This window comes from Salmo salar, chromosome 19 (genome assembly GCF_965601325.2).
Source record: "Salmo salar chromosome 19, fSalSal1, whole genome shotgun sequence".
Classification (NCBI taxonomy): Eukaryota; Metazoa; Chordata; class Actinopteri; order Salmoniformes; family Salmonidae; genus Salmo; species Salmo salar.
In genome coordinates, this window is record NC_138309.1 from 63,105,179 (window position 1) to 63,127,715 (window position 22,537).

Consider the following 22,537-nt stretch of genomic DNA (forward strand, 5'->3'; position numbering starts at 1 on the left):
ATCTAACATCACTGGAGAGACTAGAAAATAGCGTGTATGTATAATGTGTAATGTGTATGTGACCAATAAAATTTGATATTTCAGTTTTTTTTGTATACATTGGCAAAAATGTCTAAGAACCGGTCTTTGCTTTGTCATTATGGGATATTGTGTGCAGATTATTTTTTTTTTTTTTTGGGGGGGGGGGGGGGCACAATTTAATACATTTAAGAATAAGGCTGTAACGTAACAAAATGTGGAAAAAGTCAAGGGGTCTTAAAACTTTCAGAATACACTGTCAATAGTGAAGTAGTACTAAAAGTAGGCTATATGCATGTGTGCTCTGGAAACAGAGATCAATACCATTGAAGAGAGTCTCACTCAAAGAAACACTGTATAATACTGTTATCATTCGGTCTCTGGTCTCATCTGTGTCAGTCAGTGCACCCCCACGGCAATTTGGGTAAGAATCGCCCAACTGCTGTTTTTAAAGGGATACTTCAATGGAATACCATTTGCATGTCTCTGCGTGCAGTTTGAATGAAGGTAGCATATCGTTAGCTTAGCGCAATTGCTGGAAGTCTCCTGTAACTACTAGCCAGCTCCTCTCAAAAGCAGAGAAATTGACATTTAACTACTCCAAAGCTGGGTGGTTAGCACTTTGTACTTTTAAGTATTCTTCACAAGTGTATCTGAAATTATAATATTTTGATTATAGTCTCCGAACTATGCATTTCATTCATCCGCTTGTGACAGTGGGAGGAAGAATAGGGTATGGCAAGTGTCAACACAGCTGGCCCATTGACACAGCTGCAGTTTTGAACAAGTTTGTTCGCTAGATAAAGTAAGCGAAGTGTGAGAAGAACACAGACAGCCATTGCACGTCCAAAGCAATATCATTTTCAACTATTAGCAAGCTTACGTTAGCAAGTAGCGAGCTAGCCCACATACACAACATGACCAAAAGTATATGGACACGTGCGGGCGCTGCAGGATTTCAGTCCTTCACGGCGTAGTGTGTTACCAATTGTTTTCTTGGTGACTATGATCCCAGCTGCCTTGAGATCATTGACAAGATCCTCCCGTGTAGCTCTGGGCTGATTCCTCACCGTTCTTATGATCATTGCAACTCCACGAGGTAAGATCTTGCATGGAGCCCCAGGCCGAGGGAGATTGACAGTTCTTTTGTGTTTCTTCCATTTGCGAATAATCGCACCAACTGTTGTCACCTTCTCACCAAGCTGCTTGGCGATGGTCTTGTAGCCCATTCCAGCCTTGTGTAGGTCTACAATCTTGTCCCTGACATCCTTGGAGAGCTCTTTGGTCTTGGCCATGGTGGAGAGTTTGGAATCTGATTGATTACTTCTGTGGACAGGTGTCTTTTATACAGGTAACAAACTGAGATTAGGAGCACTCCCTTTAAGAGTGTGCTCCTAATCTCAGCTTGTTACCTGTATAAAAGACAGCTGGGAGGCAGAAATCTTTCTGATTGAGAGGGGATCAAATACACTGCTCAAAAAAATAAAGGGAACACTTAAACAACACAATGTAACTCCAAGTCAATCACACTTCTGTGAAATCAAACTGTCCACTTAGGAAGCAACACTGATTGACAATAAATTGCACATGCTGTTGTGCAAATGGAATAGACAACAGGTGGAAATTATAGGCAATTAGCAAGACACCCCCAATAAAGGAGTGGTTCTGCAGGTGGGGACCACAGACCACATCTCAGTTCCTATGCTTCCTGGCTGATGTTTTGGTCACTTTTGAATGCTGGCGGTGCTTTCACTCTAGTGGTAGCATGAGACGGAGTCTACAACCCACACAAGTGGCTCAGGTAGTGCAGCTCATCCAGGATGGCACATCAATGCGAGCTGTGGCAAGAAGGTTTGCTGTGTCTGTCAGCGTAGTGTCCAGAGCATGGAGGCGCTACCAGGAGACAGGCCAGTACATCAGGAGACGTGGAGGAGGTCGTAGGAGGGCAACAACCCAGCAGCAGGACCGCTACCTCCACCTTTGTGCAAGGAGGAGCACTGACCTCCAGCAGGCCACAAATGTGCATGTGTCTGCTCAAACGGTCAGAAACAGACTCCATGAGGGTGGTATGAGGGCCCGACGTCCACAGGTGGGGGTTGTGCTTACAGCCCAACACCGTGCAGGACGTTTGGCATTTGCCAGAGAACACCAAGATTGGCAAATTCGCCACTGGCACCCTGTGCTCTTCACAGATGAAAGCAGGTTCACACTGAGCATGTGACAGACGTGACAGAGCCTGGAGACGCCGTGGAGAACGTTCTGCTGCCTGCAACATCCTCCAGCATGACCGGATTGACGGTGGGTCAGTCATGGTGTGGGGTGGCATTTCTTTGGGGGGCCGCACAGCCCTCCATGTGCTCGCCAGAGGTAGCCTGACTGCCATTAGGTACCGAGATGAGAGCCTTAGACCCCTTGTGAGACCATATGCTGGTGCGGTTGGCCCTGGGTTCCTCCTAATGCAAGACAATGCTAGACCTCATGTGGCTGGAGTGTGTCAGCAGTTCCTGCAAGAGGAAGGCATTGATGCTATGGACTGGCCCGCCCGTTCCCCAGACCTGAATCCAATTGACCACATCTGGGACATCATGTCTCGCTCCATCCACCAACGCAATGTTGCACCACAGACTGTCCAGGAGTTGGCAGATGCTTTAGTCCAGGTCTGGGAAGAGATCCCTCAGGAGACCATCCGCCACCTCATCAGGAGCATGCCCAGGCATTGTAGGGAGGTCATACAGGCACATGGAGGCCACACACACTACTGAGCCTCATTTTGACTTGTTTTAAGGACATTACATCAAAGTTGGATCAGCCTGTAGTGTGGTTTTCCACTTTAATTTTGAGTGTGACTCCAAATCCAGACCTCCATGGGTTGATAAATTGGATTTCCATTGATTATTTTTGTGTGATTTTGTTGTCAGCACATTCAACTATGTAAATAAAAAAGTATTTAATATGATTATTTCTTTCATTCAGATCTAGGATGTGTTGTTTAAGTGTTCCCTTTATCTTTTTGAGCAGTATACTTATTTCCCTCATTAAAATGCAAATCAATTTAACATTTTTGACATGCGTTTTTCTGGATTTTTGTTATTCTGTCTCTCACTGTTCAAATAAACCTACCATTAAAATTATAGATTGATAATTTCTTTGTCAGTGGGCAAACGTACAAAATCAGCAGGGGACCCAATACTTCTTTCCCTCACTGTATGTTCTTTCTATATGTACTGCAACATGGTATTCACAGGTTTATGCTCTCCTCTTTCCAGGCACTCCAGGATTCAACGTTGTCTACCCAAAACAATAGATTGCCCGGGCGATATCACCCGACCAGTCAAAGATTCAGGAATGACCTGATGGAGCGTGTCCTGCAGAGATGCATTGGAAAACTGTCAACAAAGCCCCCCCATCCTAAAACCCAGAATGAAGGTGGTCATTGCAGAGACACTTGAGGGCTATTCTGACCCCCCACCGTATCCATGAACATGGTCCTCTTTGCACTACTACCGAACACAAACACACTCCAATGTAACAATTTGTTAGCCTCTGGTCATTAGCACACTGTATCTGTAGCCTCTAGGTCATTAGCACTATCTGTAGCATTTTATCAAAATCCATTCACTGTAGGCTACTAGTGTACATAACAGCACCGCCATACCTATTTTATTTAAGTTTAAGTATATTTGAGTTTGAATTAATGTGAATTGTGTGAATGCCTTGTCTATATTGTGGAGGGTACATTATGTGCAGCAATCTGTATTGTTGTAAACAAAATCAATAATTGTCATCTTTGCTGGTTCATCAACTGAAGACCATGTTTTGATGGGTCTTCTCCACGTCGACGGGGCCGCAGTAGAGAAGGTGAAAGGCTTCAAGTTCCTCGGCGTACACATCACTGACAATCTGAAATGGTCCACCCACACAGATAGTGTGGTGAAGGTGGTTCAACAGCGCCTTTTCAACCTTAGGAGGTTAAAATAATTTCGCTGGGCCCCTAAGACCCTCACAAATTTTACAGATGCACCATTGAGAGCATCCTGTCGGGCTATATCACCACCTGGTACAGCAAGTGCACCACCCGCAACCGCAGTGCTCTCCAGAGGGTGGTGTGGTCTGCCAAACGCATTACCGGGGGCAAACTACCTGCCCTCCAGGACACCTACTGCACTCGATGTCACAGGAAGGCCAAAACGATCAAGGACATCAACCACCCGAGCCACAGCCTGTTCACTCCGCTATCATCCAGAAGGCGAGTTCAGTAGAGGTGCATCAAAGCTGGGAAAAACAGCTGTCAAATAGCCATCACTAGCCAGCTACCATCTGGTTACTCAACCCTGCCCTGCATACAGACATGGAATCATTGGTCACTTTAATAATGTTTACATACCGTTTTACTAATTTCATATGTATACACTATTCTAGTCAAAGCCACTCCAACATTGCTCATCCTGATTATTTATTTCTTAATTCTATTTATTTCTTAATTCTATTATTTTCAATGTGTGTATTATAAGACACTACTGCACTGTTGGAGCTAGGAACACAAGCATTTTGCTACACCCGCAATAACCTCTGCTAAATATGTGCATTTGACCAATAAACCAAATACCTAAAGTACTCAAATTTTACTGATACAATGATCTGACTGCTTTATTTTATACATAACTACATCTCATGTGGCATACTGTAATTAATCACTTATAGTGGATAGTGACAAAAGATGTCACTGGTGCAAATGGCATTTTACTGTGATGACAGAACTGTAACAAAACACAATGTACTGGTTCACTTCAAAAAGTATTTATTACTGATGACAGAATTATAACATACTGGTTCACTTCAAAAAGCATTTAGTGTGACTTGAAATTGTTTAAAGTTTTAGTCATATGTACAGAAAACGCATGGTATACAATGAAGTGCTAACTTGCAGGTTCCTTCAACAATGCAAAAATAAAAAGAGTACGAACATAAAATAAAATGGTTAGACACCGTCTGGCTGTGAAGCTGAATGATTGGTGAAATTACAACATGCCCATCACATCCTCCGCCTCCTTAGAATCCCACGGAAACTCCTGTCGGCGAGCGATATTTGCGACAAATGGTACAAACACATGACAGGAAGACTTCTGTTCCCTCGGCCCAGTCCCTCTTCCTTCAGTACCCACTCCAACAGCAGCCTGCATTGACAGAACATATAAGTAGCTAGAAACAAATACATCTAATAACAAGAAACTGTTTTTAATTTGATCAGAGTGCAATTATAAATACAAAAGTTATCAATATATCATTTTGTTACGTGTGCTAGGACAAGAAGAATATAACTTACTCGATATACACCTGTCCATTCGGTCCGGCATGTCTGGGTTGCTTTTTCAGTTTATTTTTGGGACATGGAAGAATGTCTCTAACTCAATGATTGAGGAGTGCAGAAAAGTCTGGTTTGTTAGTCACTGGGTGCGCCGCTTTCTTCGCCCGAGATATCCATCCCTCCCAATCAACTGCAGTATGAAGTCCCACTGTGTAGCAGAAACACTCAACATCGGTTGCCATATCCCGCCGTTGCACCACCAGTCCCTCTGACCTAGCCACCGCTCCACCAATTTCAAAAATATTGATAAATGACCAACCTGAGTTGTTAAGTCCATATCTCTGCTCGAGAGGAGCTGGCTAGTAGTCAACGCTGACTACCAGCAATTGCACTAAGCTAACGATATGTTACCTTGAACTTCAAACTGCATGCAGAGACATAATAATGGCGTCCGAGTTCCTCTGACTATGGGTAAGTAGGAAATTACCCCAAATCCCGAAGTTGCCCATCCCTTTAATACAGTAAGTATTGCCCATCCATCACTAAAGGCAGACTGACCAGACAGACATAAAAATAAAAAAGTGTTTCCTTTGCTCTTCAAAGCTAAACCGGTTCAGGATGGGCATTCAAGCAGCCTCAGCTGCTAAATAGGAGATTAATGCCTACAGATGGGTTGGGCAGGACTGTGTGGCGCAATGACTGACGGCTGGTTCATCCAATGGAAACGCCACGCTATTCTCAGATAAGCGATTGAATTGGCTGAAATCAAGGCCAAAATGATAGCACCAATCCATTATGGGGATCATGTGAACACCTGTCCCTTGCTTACGGTCACTTTGGCACGCCAGCGTCGCCCAAGCCAATAGCATGCTAGGTAGTGTGCGGTGTGAAAGTTAGGCCAAGAAGCGGTACCAGAGCAACAAGTCTGACACCAACAGGCTCCTGAACAGTTTCTATCCCCAAGCCATTAGACTGCTACATAGCTAACAAAATGGCTACACGGACCATCTGCATCGACCCTTTTGTTTTGGCACTGACTAGGCACACTCACTTCATTGGCTCAGACACGCTGCTGCTACTCCATTTATCGGATGCCTAGTCACCTTACCTCTATACATATCTACCTCTACCACTCCAGTATCCCCTGCACATCGCAAATATGTGACACAGGAAACTAGGCGTAAGTAGCACATCACTACTTCACAGGTGAGGCAATTGAACGCAAACATCACATTCTTTATCAGAATGCTTTTTTTGGCCATAAATGCCTTCTGGAACGTGAACTTTCATGTAGCACACGTCGGTCTATAAACATGAGCTGCTCTGTATGTATAGGTAATCCTTTTTTTTTTTTAAGATATCACAAAGAACTGTGATGTTGCTACTGCTCTCCACTTTCTAGAGGACTGAGTTTTGAAATCAGTTGAATGCCCGGTAGAAGCACAGTACGATAGCTAAGGTGATGGAGAAAATGCAGGCGTTTGATTACGCGGAGGTAGTCAAAAAGAGAACAAAGGCTGTTGTATAGAGCACCCGTCTCCGGATTTTATTTTCAAACTAAGGGCAACCATGGCATCCGTGACAGAGGGATAAGCGTTCATCCATGTATACGGGTAAGAGAGTCTAGCCAACTACATTCAGATATTATACGTTTCTAACTTTGTCAGAAAGTTAAAGTGTACTGTTGGCCGGCTCACTAGCTAACGTCACATATATGATCTGTGTAGTACTATTGGGCTGCCGAGTGGCGCAGCATTCTAAAGCACTGCATCTATTATCTCGACTAACCGTTGCACAATGTTCATGTCACTGTGACAACCAGCCTTTAGTCTTGAAATCTTTGGTTGTTTAGTACACCACCGTACTCACTCGGTTTATTTCACTAGGCAAGTCAGTTAAGAACAAATTCTTATTTACAATGACGGCCTACACCGGTCAAACCCGGACAACGCTGGGCCAATTGTGCGCCGCCCTATGGGACTCCCAATCACGGCTGGATTTGAACCAGGGTGTCTGTAGTGATGCCTCCAGCGCAGCGCCACTCGGGAGCCCCACGTGTCAATCCTTAAATAGAGTAGTGGAGCTAAACCTTAAGAGGGTGTGAACGATACAGAACGTTATAGACAAAGAAGAGCTCTCCAGTAGGTCAACCAAAACATTCAAGGGACATTTTCTCAAAAGCAGGTTTACAAGTTTATCAACTTCCAAAGCAGAATTACTTTCCCCATTGTTCTTCAACTGTGGTGTGCGATATGCCATTTTCTAGCTCAGAGTTTCTACTTTATCCAATGTAAAAAAACGATTTCAAATTTTGCTACATAAGACCGAATTGAGCCGGTTGGTCACATATGGCATTGGCACAGACCCTGTATATAGCTTAATTTCCTTCTTGTGTACTTCTTATTTCTATTATTTGTGTGTTTTTGCTCTACTTTATAGTACCACGGGTATTGATTACCGCATTGATGTGAAAGAGCTTGCAAGAAAGGCATCTCACTGTATTTGTGCACGTGACAAAACTTGAAAGTTCTGGGGCCTCCCGAGTGGCACAGTGGTCTAAGGCAACGCGTCGCAGTGCTAGAGGCGTTACTACAGATCCAGGTTCCATCCCGGGCTGTGTCGCAGCCGGTTGCGACCTTGACACCCATGAGGCAGCACACATTTGGCCCAGCGTCGTCCGGGTTAGGGGAAGGTTTGGCCGGCTGGGTTGTCCTTGTCCCGTCACGCTCAAGCGACTCCTTATGGCTGCATGCACGCTGACTTCAGTTGCCAGCTGTACAGTGTCTTCTGACACATTGGTGCAGCTGGCTTCCGGGTTAAGCGAGCAGTGTGTCAAGAAGCAGTGCGGCATGGCGGGGGAGTGTTTCGGAGGACGCATGGGTCTCGACCTTTGCCTCTCCCGAGACCGTACGGGAGTTGCAGCGATGGGACAAGACTAAAGTACCAATTGGATATCACAAAATATAAATGAGTGAGCTGTCATTTTGTCAAAGGCCATCGCCGTAGTGGACATTGGCTAGACTCAGACATGCTACAAAAGTTGATGGGGATGTTGACTGACGTGGTGGAACGAGTGTCTCTTCTGAGCTGAACACCGTTTTTCCACCAAAGGGATTGATTTTGCTCTCCACAAATACCGATAATGGCCTAGGGAACATTGACAAACATTCCTATAGGTCACATTCAGTATCTATTAATTCTCCAAACTCACACCTCCCCCACGCCTTTCATTCCCTCACCTCACGCTACTCCCTATAGTGCACTACTTGACCAGGGCCCATAGGACCAGGAACATTGATCAAATATTAAAAACGTCCAACATTTGTCTCCACCCTAAGGCAAAATGTGTAGATACATGAAATTAGTTATAAAATTGCCCCAGGCCAGTGACATTTTTTTTGTTTAAAGTCGCTGGCAAAATGTGTAAAATTTCAACCAACTTGCTGTTCTATAGGAGAGAGCTGGCATATGCAGCAGTGAGTGTCCATGCCAGGGACTAACAGCAGTGAATTTCAGCTCTGATCACTTCACTGCAGCCCTTTGTGAGTGCCAACCCGCCCTAAGAAAAACACCTTCTGTTTAGCTCAGCACTGACTGCCAGCACACGGAGGGTTTCAACACTAGGAAACGTTGGCTCGGGTTCAATTCATCACCGATATCAGTTTGGTGGCACTGAAAGCAGCAGGCATGAGACCATCTATTGTGATAGCACTGTAACCTTCCATATCTTAGTCACGTTTATTCAATGAGAGATCTAAGGGACATTGTTTTAATGGATTACAGTAGCCAACTACTTCAGAAAGAAAAAAAACGTTGGCATCGGATGTGACAGCGTAATGGATCCAGAGAGAGAGAGAGAGAATATGAAAAAACTAAATTGCTGTACGTTTTCCATTTTTAATGCAAGCGCAGTCAGCAGAAAACATGCAACTGTTCTTCTATCCCATTACATCAAGAACTTCTTCAAACAACAAAAGGCTCCCTCTTTTTTCCCCCACTTCACCCCTCTATCCTCCAGCACACACAGATGGAAAACAAGCAGGCAGTGGAACAGCAGGGAGGAGAGGGATGGGGGAGGGCGTGGTGTAAACTAGGTAAAAGGTGAGTGTTCCCACAGGCTAGAAAACATAGTGACACAGTCAACATAGGGGACCGGAACACACTGACTGTTTGAGCACGATTGCCCTGCCCCAGCCACCCCATCCCAGTTGGCCTGAAAGCAAAAAAAATATCAAAGTAGGCAAATCCTTTTATAAAGCACAAACAAAATATATTTGTATGTTGGGCTTTAGCAGAGATTATTTTACAGTCAAGTGTGTGTCCAGGCCTCAATTGTTTGACTGCCACCATTTAGTCAATAAGTCTCATGTTAGAACTTTAATAGTAACTGTATCCAGTGGCGAACTCTGGAGCTGTGTGCCATCTAAAACGCAGTGTTGCCTGCCAGCAGTAGCCGTTTCTGATTTATTGAGAGATTGGAGGAGCGATCATCGTTAACATAGTCGATGCAAAGCATTGAATATTTACATTCATGCACTTCGAAATGAATTTTGTAACTTTATATCCCAGAAGTATTTAAGTACAGGGCACTCCCACATATGAAGGAATGTGTCTACCTGATTTAGAGGGCACAGTGAACAGTTGGGGCCAATTTCATCATAAACGGTTTCCTTGGTGTTAAATACAGTCTGTGAATAAACTTAAAAACATATAAATTGATGGTTCGGATTGCAGGGTGCCAACATGATATTCTTCCCATATTTTCTTCCAGTTAAAGGGTTGTTCAGATTCCCTTATAACTGTGGACAATACTTCAATGGCTAGCTCAGAATGATATTTTCCAAAACCGTGTTTCTTTGACAGCCAGATAAATTACAGCCAAAATAATTGGACACCTCCATTGTAAACCACAGAAATTCTGAACTTGAACAAATAACTATGACTTTCAGCAGCTTTTAGACAACATGCATTATAACGGAATACAACCACTGACAGTAGAACACAATACATGGGAGATAAAAAGGCCAACTGCGGTTCAGTCACGATGACCTAACTTTTCTCAAGTTCATGGACAAGAGCCCCTATACTACATACCTGGTTTGAGGAGTTAGAGAGGTAACTTTGGTCAAAAGAGTTCAACTCGGGATAACACCAAGAAAGTGGCTCACCTTTTAGCCAGGTACATTTCTACGGCAACAAATCTCTCAGAACTAACCTGCTCCTGGGCAGGCTACTCAGATAAAAGTGTCTGAGCTGTGAGTTAAGGACCAATGAAATCAGATTCCCTCCCTTTTGCAAAGATAGCCTCATCCCCCTTCATTTGAGGAAGACGACTGCCCCAAAAACCAACTAATTCCTTAGAAAAAAGGCCTATATGTCGTCGCTAAGAGTGAAACATTTATTCTAGTGTCAAATTGACTAAAAGTAGGACAAGTTACACTTACATTTTTGCCATTTAGCAGACGCTCTAATCCAGAGCAACTAGGGAACCTTTTTAAACATGTATTTTTCCATATATAGGACCCACATTATGTGTTTTAATAAAAATCAACTATATCCGCTGAAGCTTGTTTCACTGCTTTGAGCCTTGCCCTTTGGTGGGGGCAACTCCACCACATAAACCTTAAGATAACCAGGTGGTCGTCTGCTTGTTCGTTGCCTGGTTCTCCTGGCGCTGGTTGAGGACGAAGCCGGCTTCGGTGCTTTAGGCTTAGCTCCTGGAGCTTTTATTCTTTCCAGGACTTTCCCTTCATCTTTATCCTCATCTTTCACTCCCTTCCAGTGGAGACAACTCTTCCTTCTCCAATTCCCTTTCTCCGTATTTGGTTCAGTGATCATCTGGTTTCAAGGACCATTGAATGATTCTTGGAATCTGTGTGTGTAGCCAGACAGGTAGGATGACTGACGATCGTGAAGGAGGTCACAGTCAGGTGACAGAGGAGACTGAGGCATAAAGTGGTTTATTTACTAGATAGTTGTGTGCCGCATAACAATGGAAACAGAATAACATGCAATTCACCAAATCACAAAAGTCAAATCATTCATGATTAATGTAATTCAGCTCAATATGAAGGATGATTGAGCAATTTAGGATCATAACCGATTAAAATCATGATAATGCAAATAAATCGATCCGTTATCAATTATTCAATCTATAATCTCGAGTTCTGGATCTCACTCAGTTGACTCACATTTCAACAAATAATAATTACGTTTCATACTTCCAGGTTTATCTTCATATGTACATATCATTTCGTTACATTTTAACCATATATAAATGGCATAATTGTCCCATGATGATCTGTAGGGCCGTGATACCATTGATAAAACAGGTTTAAAGCGTGCGCTCCAAGCCACGCTCCGTGTTAATTAACTATAAAACAATAACTGACTGCCCGCTCTCCTGAGCGCAACAGATAGTTCAGATGAAAAATAGGATTTGGTGGATTTACATTGATTTGTGGTTGCACACAATGTCTGGATTAGACGGAGCTGGGGGAGAGAAAGCAGCGAGGTCGGCTGGTGGCGATTACCTCCTTTTAATGAGTTGAGATCTGTTGGACATTTCCACCCAACATAATGAAGCGCTCCCGCCATGAATTTAAAGGGCGAGTCCACTAACTCCATGGTCCGTTTCCACTGCTAGACATACATACATGTCGACCAATCGGGGTCAGCCCTAAGAGCGACATACAATTAGTGCATTCATCTTAAGATGGCTACAGTGACTTCAGAAAGTTCACCCGGTGACTTTTGGCTAATTTTGTTGTTTTACAGCCTGAATTTAAAAACGGATGAAATCTAGATTTCTTTTGTCACTGGGCGACACACAATACCGCAATGTCAAAGTGAAATTGTTTTTACAAATTCATTTCAAAAATGAAAAGCTGAAATGTCTTGAGTTAATAAGTATTCATCCCCTTTGTTATGGCAAGCCTAAATAAGTTCAGGAGTAAACATTTGGTTAACAAGTCAGATAATAAAGTTGCAATAGTGTTGCACATGATTTTTGAATGACTACATCATCTCTGTACCCCACACCTAATGATCTGTAAGGTCCCTGTCGAGCAGTGAATTTCAAAGAGGTAGGGTTTCAGACTTTTTCAAAAGATGAGCAGGGACTCCGCTGTCCTGACTTTAGGGGGACACTTGTTCCACCATTTGGGTGTCAGGACAGAGAATATCTTTGACGGAGCTGAGCGGGAGCTTCCCTCCTGTAGGGGTTGGAGGGACAAGAGAACAGAGGTGGCAGAACGGAGTGCTCGGGTTGGGATGTAGGGTTTGAGCATAGCCTGAAGGTAAGTAGGGGCAGTTCCCGTTGCTCCTCCATAGGCAAGCGCCAGGGTCTTGGAGATGCGAGCTTCAACTGGAAGCCAGTGGAGTGTGCGGCGGAGCGACGTAGGAGAATGTAGGAATTTTACAAGACGCAACTCTATATTAGGAAAGGTGTTCCGAATGTTTAGTATACTCAATGTATATTCCCAAATATTTTAAATTTCTCTGTTACCCTGTGTGCACTGAACTGACATGAATGATTGTTGTTGACACGCCGATGTTCAGATGAAGGGAATTCAAATAGTCTATAATGCACACCACAGCAGCGCTTAACTCAGAGATGTGTAGCCTACAGTAGCTGCTGGCAAAGTCATTTAAAGCCTATACTTTATCCCGCAGGATGCAACTTCCCAAAGCTAATATTTCTGCCGTGTAACGTTGTTCAAACAAAAATCCGACAACCCCATAGTAGAACAGTTGGCCTATTTACCTAGTCTGCTTGTTGTTGCGTTCTAGGCGAAATAAACATGCCTCCAGAGGCACAGTCAAGTTGCGAGAGCCTTAGGAGGGAAATCTATTCTGACAAGCAGTCAACGCACTTTTGAAAGCAGTTTTTCCTCCTTTGTATATAAAATGACGGGATCCGATTACATTGCTACCACGTTTATTTCTCTACTCCTTCAATTGAGCGCGAGGCATCCTTTTACAAATGCAGTTTTACAACCAGCATTTTAAGCAGAGCTCTTAAAAGGGACAGTGTCATCTATGAAGGGATGATTAAGGCTTTGTAATAGAAACAAATTAATTGAGTGAATAATAAACAATTTATAATAACAATCAAGATGTGTCCAATGGGGTAAAAGCTTGAGCCCATGTACATTTTATAGCCACTATGATTCATCAGTTGGGCTACAGCTGATAATGCATATCGCTAATATAACATCTGATCATGTAGACCATGCACTGGCTATATGCATGGTCCAAAGTTAAAATACCTCTAACATCCTTCAAACCAATGTTATTGGGCCCATTTCAATACATTTGGGGGTAGAACGTCCTTAAATTAAAAAATATTCACCATTTTTTTTACATTTTAGTCATTTAGCAGACGCTCTTATCCAGAGCGACTTAGTCATATATAAAAAGAGGACCCCAGACCTCCTAAGCAATGGGACTGGAATTGGTCAAAAGTTGCAGTTTAATGTGAGGTACAAAATGAGCCTATTTCCCTAAAAGCATGATGGTAATGACTTTCTTACATAAAAGGTGGAGGTTAACTTGGCCCCAGACAAGTTAGTCATGGATTTGTTTAGGGCTTTAACCTCTGCTCATTACCACTAGACAAAATGCTGATAAGCACTGTATCTGTATTGGGTGGGAATGACAATGAAAGAAGAAATGTGCACATTATTATATTAGCAGAACACTGCTATGATATTATGTAAAAGGTGGTTTATTCTACATGGATCTGTTACTATATTTGAAAGTTATCAAAACACTTAGTTCAGAATATCTACATAAATTCAGCAACTGCATTCGTCTCACATTACTCTGTAGGCTACTGACCTATTGAAAGCCTCCTCCGACATATTAGTTATTGAACTCAACCTGTGGGAGATTTGTTTGTGAAGATTGAGTGGGGGTTGCCTCCCGAGTGACTGCAGAGGTCTAAGGTACTTCATCACAGTGTTGCGGCGTCACTACAGCCTGCGGTTTGATCCCAGGCTGTGTATTTACCGGCCTTGACCGGGAGGCCCATAGGCCAATTGTCTCAGCATCGTCTGGGTTAGGGGATGGTTTGGCCAGGGGGGGGGGCTTCAACTGGCCCATCATGCTCTAGCGACTCCTTGTGGCGGGCTGGGCGCCTGCAGTCTGACTTCGGTTGTCAGTTGAGCAGTTTTTCCTCTGACACATAATACAAATTAATAAAAGATTGAGTGGGGGGAACCAGCTGTGGGAGAAGGTTCTAACAGATGGGTGTCTTGGTGGTGGCAAGGACACACCCACATCAAACCACACCCCCAAGCCAACTCACACCTTGCGTCTGTCATGGCAGCCAGCATTTCTTGAGGAGCAAGCCAAACAAACGAGGCCAGATTAGCAGGTGCAGTTAATTAACCTTCAAATATTTGATTCATCAAATGTTATAATGGGAAAAAATAGTCATGTTAAAATACCTATCGCGTAACCTAACACATTTAGTAATGATAGCATGCATTTAAAACTACACGCACAGCAAAACTTTCATACGACTTAATAAAATCATTGTGGGAAAATGCCTGAGCAGCATTTCCAATCAGGGGCAGTTCTCTTCTGCACTGTTCAACCAATTCAGTAAATGTGGATGAGTGCAGTCAAAAATGTGATTTTCCTGCGTGTGTATGTATATATTTCCACACTAGGAGGTTGGAATAATACTGTGAAATTGTGACACTGAGGATTATGCCCTTTTCTTGTAAGAGCTGTTTGAAGAGATTTGGTGGGATGGAGTTCAGGCCTGCCTGGCGACATCACCAGGCAGTAAATTAGTTAATAGACCAATAATTGTTATTTATTAGGAGCCCCATTAGCCAACAACTCGTCTTACTGGGGTCTGACACAAAGAAAAATACATTCCAGAGAAGACTTTACAATTGTCATACATTTAAAAACATTAACGCGTGTTCGCTCATCTATCAGTTACACAAACATGTCAGTACATACACACAAGTAGGTAAGAAAGAGTTCGAAACCTCTTTGCCTATAAAAGCTAGTTTTCAGTTTTCCCAGGCTGGTCTCAGACTATCTGTAACATAGTAAATGTAAATCAGAGACCCACAAAAATGTGTACGATATGTTACGTTTGGTTGCATAAGACAGAAGGTCAAGAAGGCACAAATGAAAGTAGGGTGGACGGGTGTTTGAATTTTATCAAGAAAAACTTTAGCAGCTACTTACTAGCCTACTTTTTAGCTACTTTGCAACGACATAGCATGTTAGCCAACCCTTCCCCTTTAACCTACATGACCAAAAGTATGTGGACACCTGTTTGTCAAACATCTCATTCCAAAATCAAGGGCATTAATATGGAGCTGGTACCCCCTTTGCTGCTATAACAGCCTCCACTACTCTAGGAAGGCTTTCCACTAAATGTTGGAACATTGCTGCGGGGACTTGCTTCCATTCAGCCAAAAGAGCATTAGTGAGGTTGGGCACTGATGTTGGGCTATTAGGCCTGGCTCGCAGTCAGTGTTCCAATTCCTCCCAAAGGTATTCGATGGCGTTGGTTTAAGTCAGGGCTCTGTGCAGGCCAGTCAATTTCTTCCACACCGATCTCGACAAAACATTTCTGTATGGACCTCGCTTTGTGCATGGGGGCGTTGTCATGCAGAAACAGGAAAATGCCTTTCCCAAACATTTGCCACAAAGTTGGAAGCACAGAATCGTCTAGAATGTCATTGTATGCTGTAGCGTTAATATTTCCCCTTCACTGGAACTAAGGGGCCTAGCCCAAACCATGAAAACAGCCCCAGTACAATATTTCTCCTGCACCAAGCTTTACAGTTTGCACTACGCATCTGGGCAGGTAGGGTTCTCCTGGCATTCGCCAAACCCAGATTCGTCCGTTGGACTGCCAGATGGTGAAGTGTGATTCATCCCGTTTCCACTGCCAGATGGTGAAGTGTGAACCCGTTTCCACTGCTCCAGAGTCCAATGGCGACGAACTTGACCACTCCAGCCGACGCTTGGCATTGTGCATAGTGATCTTAGGCGTGTGTGCAGCTGCTCGGACATGGAAACCCATTTCATGACGCTCCCGTCAGAACAGTTCTTGTGCTGACACTGCTTCCAGAACTCAGTAGTGAGTGTTGCAACCGAGGACCGGCGATTTTTACACAATACACGCTTCAGCACCTGGCAGTCACATTCTGTGAACTCGTGTGGCCTACCACGTCGCGACAGAGCCGTTGTTGCTCCTAGACGTTACCACTTCACAATAACAGCACTTACATTTGACAAACTCACTTGTTGGAAAGGTGGCATCCTATGACGGTGCCCCTGAGCTCTTCAGTAAGGCTATTCTACCGCCAAATGTTTGTTTATGGCGATTGCATGGCCGTGTGCTTGATTTTATACCCGTCTGCAACAGGTATGGCTGAAATAGCCAATTCCACTAAATTGAAGGGGTGTCCACATACGCTATATAAAACACACAAAGTTATCGCCTAACCCTTAGCCCAGCTAGTGTTAGCCACAACAAAATGCATTCTTAACATATCATACATTTAGCTAATTCTTAACATATTGAAATTCTTAACACAGTGTACAAATTGCAATTCGTAACATATCATACGAACTGGATGGACATCCACAAATTAATGCATTACATATGGTAATTTAGTATCCTGGATTTACATTTACTATGTTGTCTACCCCTGAGTCCAGGTTGGGTTTCCCCTCCCCACTGATACCACTCCCTGGAAGTCCTAGCAAAATTCTTGCTTGAAAAATTGCTCTTTCCTATGAAGCCATTTGTTTATTCTTACTATTTTAATTGAAAACATATCACAGTACGGTACTTAATTGTTCCCCAGAAATGTATTGATATCGAGAGGAAGAAAAAACGGCTGCATTGTAGTCCAAAAGTGGCGGCAGGCAGACGAACAATAGGCTCTGTCGTAGTACGTATGAAGCCTGCTGAGCCGGAATTTGAAGCTAACTAAAGCAGGCTAGCTTTAGAAAACCCCGATTGTAGTCTACCCCATCCGCAACATTAGTTATTTGGCTAAATGCCAGATCTAACGTTACTGTAACTAAAGCATTCAAGGAACTCAACTTACATTACAGAGAGTGACCTACAGTTATGCTAATCATTATTAGGATGGAGAAAGTACCAATCCAACCAGGTTTACCGGAATCAAGCCGAATCACTAGTTTGCTAGCTAACAGGGCTAGCTCGTTTATGGATGCTACTTTTACATACTAGCACGCGCTTGTTCTTCACGAGCTTAAAACGGAAACACTGACACGCATAACTGACATGTATTTTTCCAGAATGACTTGGCTAGAGTAGCTAACGCGGAATAACACGTATTGTTAGCTAACAAATGTGCCATCAACCTACAATTTAATAAACTGCAGGCAGTAAAGGCATATCCTGCTAAGACACATTGAACTCCTTGTATATCATAACTAAACCAGCAAACTTAGCTAGCCGACTTTAATTGTCATGGACTCCAAAAAAAAAAAATAGCCGAGTTTAGCCAGAGAGGATAATCTCTTGTTCAACTGGCTAACGTTAGCAATTGCTTTCTAATTAATGTTAGCGTTGGCAGACAGAGCTAGCCCCCTGCCCATTATATGCGTGGATCTTCGAACTGTGTAACATATGTAATGTATGACAAAAAAATTAATTTAAAAGATGTACAGGCATTTCGTTAGCATACCTGGAATCTATGAGGAAGACGGAAAATTCGAGAACTCTGCAGGCACCTGTAGTGACGTCGATACCTTCTTTGATGAGATTTAACAGCGGTTGGCATCCAAAGAATGTTGCAAACGTCGAGACCTTCTCCAATACCCTCCTCTTCTCTGCTCGCATCCAAGTAGTTAACTACCTTCCTTCTCTACTAGTATTCTTCCAGCAACACAAATGGCGTCACTTTGTATGGCAATGAAGAAACCTTCAAAATAAAAGCCCGCATTTCAAAACATTGCAATGTGGATAAGTAATTCAAATGATATTGAATTTTAATCACAGGAGGTTGGTGGCATCTTAATTAGGGAGGATGGGCTTGTGGTAATGGCTGGAGTGAAATTAGTGGAATGGTGTCAAATACATCAAACACATGCTTTCCATTTGTTTAATGCCATTCCATTTGCTCCATTCCAGCTATTATTATGAGCCGTCCTCCCCTCAGCAGCCTCCACTGATTTTAATCAATGGCCACTTTTGTTGTGCCAACAAGAAAATACAATTAGTAATTCATGAAAACAAATACAAAATATTTGTTAAGTCCAATAAGGAAAAAAATACAATGTTGACACAGGTATGTTGAGAAGATTGGGCTGTAGAGAGAAAACGTTTCTACCTGTCTCAGCTAAAGTTGGGTGGAATATACTCAGTACGGTCCCTACTAACCAAATACGGTCAGTTTTGGAGGGGGACTGTGTCGTAGATACCCATCAGCGATTCGTTCTCCACCCCCTCTATAGTCCCAAATGCATAACACTGTAATTGACTGTACACTGGATATACACTGAGTATACAAAACATTAAGGTGTTCCTAATCTTTGTTGTACTCACTGTATATGTTGGCTTGTAAAAATATAACTTTATACCCGTCTCAGCTAAAGTGAAGTAGAAAATACTCAGTAGGGTCTCTACTAACCAAATATGTTTAGTTTTGGAGGTCCTGCTGCTGGGTTTTCACTCCGCCCCCTCCATAGCCCCCAATGCAATGCACTGGTATAGACTGTTCATGGGATATATGTTGGCTTGTAGAGACAACTTTTTTTTAATCTCTCAGCTAAAGTGGGGTGGAAAATACTCAGTAGGGTCTCTACTAGCCAAATATGGTTCGTTTTGGAGGGGCACTGTGTTGTTCATAATGAGCAGCACTTCGTTATCCACCCCCTCTATAGCTCCCAATGCAATACACTGTAGTATACTGTACATGGGATACATATTGGCTTGTAGAGAGAACTTTTATACTTGTCTCAGCTAAAGGGGGGGAAATAGTCAGTAAGGTTTCTACTAACCAAATTAGTTTTGGAGGGGAACTGTGTCCTACATATCAAGTAACACAGGTTTAAATGATCTGGTACTATCCATGATCCTGAAATCAATACACACTCAACAACAACAACAACGTTTATAATTTTTATCCAAACGAAATCTCATTTATTTCCAAGTTAAATTGAATTAATATTAACCAGGCTATTGGGACACAGTATAATCACACTTTCTGAACAGCAATGAAGAAAATGATTTACAATTTGTAGGTCGATATGTGCCTCTTATCTATCACGGTTTGCAGTATACAATAAAGGCCTATTGCCTAATTATTTGTTTAAATAACAGAGACAAGATTATTTACAAGCCATATTGTCATGATTATCGATCAAAGTCAGCAAAGTCACTTTTTGTAGAGTTTACACTGTATTACAAGAGACAACAAGGCTACAAGGCTAACAGTACACAGTTTAATTGAGCTTTCAGAAGAGCAACAGAGAAAATGATTTAGAAGTTATAGGCCTCTGTGTTGCTTTTCTACCAAGGTTAACAGTGTACTGTAAAGTCCTATCAACCATGTTTTCAAAACCAATAACAGAGACAAGATTGAAAGATAATCAACACGTCTATGTATTATCTATCAAGCTCAGCAAAGGCATTTTCTGTAGAGTTTTAAATGTATTACGTCGTAATTTCCTGTCTGATAGCTGTAATAAAACATACTCTCGCATGCCATTGTATTCACATTGCCCTATAATAAGACTGCTTTAGAGAATAAGCACACGTAAACGCCACAACTACTACCGTCTGTTTTCTAAAATGTGGGCACCGATGAGAAAATGCATAGTTTATTGTCACATCCATCACAAGTCCATGCATTGCCAGATACTGTAATGCCGGGTATTGGAAGTGGAAGTAGTGTATCCTTTAATTCTCTTCCATACTGACTGAAGGAATCCATCATTTTAAGATTGAATGTAATGCAATTACTGCTACTAACTATATATTGCATATCTATGGCTATAACTGTCCAGTGTGACTTTAAGTTCACTGGCACTATCATATGCTATGGAGGAGGTGGAGTGAAAAGCCAGCAGCAAGCCATGCAACACAGTACCCCTCAAAAACGACACATATTTGGTTAGTAGAGACCCTACTGAGTCTTTCCCACCCCACTTTAGCTGAGACGGGTAGAAAAGTTATCTCTACAAGCCAACATATGCTGTGTATTGCATTGCAGTGAATTGAGTGGGTGGAGTAAGGAGTCACCAGTACTCTGTATAAAACCCGCTGCCTAGCACAAGAGATCCATTTAAGTTGTGCACACTCTATTGAGTAATTCCAACAACATACTGTATATTTGTATTTTATTAAAAGGGCATTTCTTTAAATATATCCTCTACAATAGCTTTCAACATACCAGTATTTGTGTAAACTTTCAAAAGAAATGCTGGTACAAAATACATCAAATGATTCATTTATTTTTTCAAAGGTGGTTGTAAATAATAGTGCAAAACTAAAAGGGATATTCCCAAAGTTTAGCCTGTCTTTTTAGAGGGACACAATATCTTACATTACTCATATCACATTTATATACTGTATTTTATACCATCTATGCCGCTCGGCCATCACTCATCCATATACTTACATGTACATATTCTCATTCACCCCTTTAGATTTGTGTGTATTAAGTAGTTGTTGGGGAATTGTTAGATTACTTGTTAGGTATTCCTGCACTGTCGGAACTAGAAGCGCAAGCATTTCGCTACACTCGCATTAACATCTGCTAACCATGTGTATGTGACAAATAAATTTGATTTGATTTTGACTCTTATAAAAAAAATATATTAAAAAAAATCAGCGATCGTGCTGCCAGCATAATATCCTGTTGCTAGGAGAATGGTCATTCTTTCACTTATGGGCTGCTGTGTAGACTGCGATGATATCTATGCAGCCCACTAAAAGGCGTACTCAGGACCGCTTACAATAATGGGGGAAATGCCCATTTTGCCCAGGGTTCAATGATTAAAGGGTAGGTAGCATAAATGTAACTGCACATGTAACATATGAATTTGCATTAGTGCACACATCAAAAGTCCCAATGAAAAGAGACACCTCACTTTTCAGTTTTTCTAGAAATTACATAAAACTGATCAGAATTCCATAGAATGCAGGAAAAAAAATGCAAGGTGTGACATAATATGGAGGACCTAGCAAGCCAGCCTATTTCCTAATGTAAGCTTAAATGTATAACATCAAATTAAACCAAATCGTTTGCACTCATGACTACTGGTTTCAATGACATTTTCTGCCAATTTACAAGAAAATACTTTATGAATTTATTGTTACAAATAAGCTTGCAAGGTTGCTAGCCAACTAGCCTGCAAACATTAGCCCTAACAGCCTGCTAACATTACACTAGCACTGCATGAATCAGCCAGTTGCTATCAACACCTAGCTTACAGCTACACTAAAGTAAACCAACGTTTTGGAAATACATAAAGCCATCTAAGCAGTTATCAAATCATGTTACTGGTATATGCAGTCATCTTAGGCAGTAAGTGAGCCAGCCAGCTAAAGTTAATTATTTAAGCCTGCTAGCTAGCCTAGCTAGCCAACCACCACAGTTGACATAGCTAAGTAGTAAGCCAGAGAACAGCACCAACTAGTCTAGCACAGGCAGGAACCCAGAGAACCCCCAAAAAAATCCAGCAGATATAACATGGAGAGAGCAGAGACTTACCGATTGACGGCTGAGTTAGCTACCAAAGAAGAGCCAACGAGAGAGGCGCTTCTGAGAGAGAGGCCATTTCACCAGCTGAGGGAGAGTCAACTAATCCAATGGCGATATAGTGAGGCAAATCCAAAGTAGATAGATTCCAGAGGCAGCATTGGGCACAGGAGACAGAAGATTCAACAAAAAAATGGCGATCGGAGGAAGGCTCCAGGCAGATGGAAATTATCACAACAGCTGTCAGTCAGATACCGTACTAAACCAAGGTTGAAAAACTCTGGGAGCCTACTTCATGGAGAACAGGTAGAAAAGTTGACCAAACAAATTGGAAGATGAAAAACAATGAAGAACGGACAAGGTACTAAACAATTAAAGCACGCAGGAATAATTTTCCACTTTCCTTTTGAGCCAGAGGCAAGCCTGCCAGTGCAGGAGAATTCAGAGCTGCCTAGAGCAGCGGAGCAGGATCATGCGGCCCACACTTGTGGGG

The 22,537-nt window shown here is 42.5% G+C and overlaps 1 protein-coding gene across 3 annotated transcripts in view; it reads right to left on the reverse strand.

The window, feature by feature from the left end:
• The window catches only part of LOC106579170 (carnitine O-palmitoyltransferase 1, liver isoform), a 49,642-nt gene extending 27,206 nt beyond the window's left edge, over positions 1–22,436 (reverse strand). Inside the window, exons 1-2 of one of the 3 annotated variants that reach the window (XM_082965871.1) lie at positions 18,025–18,246; positions 11,857–12,002 (exon numbers count right to left, since the gene is read on the reverse strand). In XM_082965871.1, coding sequence (XP_082821997.1) covers positions 11,857–11,950 — 94 coding nt within the window. In that variant the 5' untranslated portion in view covers positions 11,951–12,002; positions 18,025–18,246. Of the gene's footprint in view, positions 1–11,856; positions 12,003–18,024; positions 18,257–22,056 lie in introns of those variants that run through there. The other 2 variants (XM_045702562.2, XM_045702561.2) reach the window with 2 other exon arrangements.
• Positions 22,437–22,537: the final 101 nt, after the last annotated feature.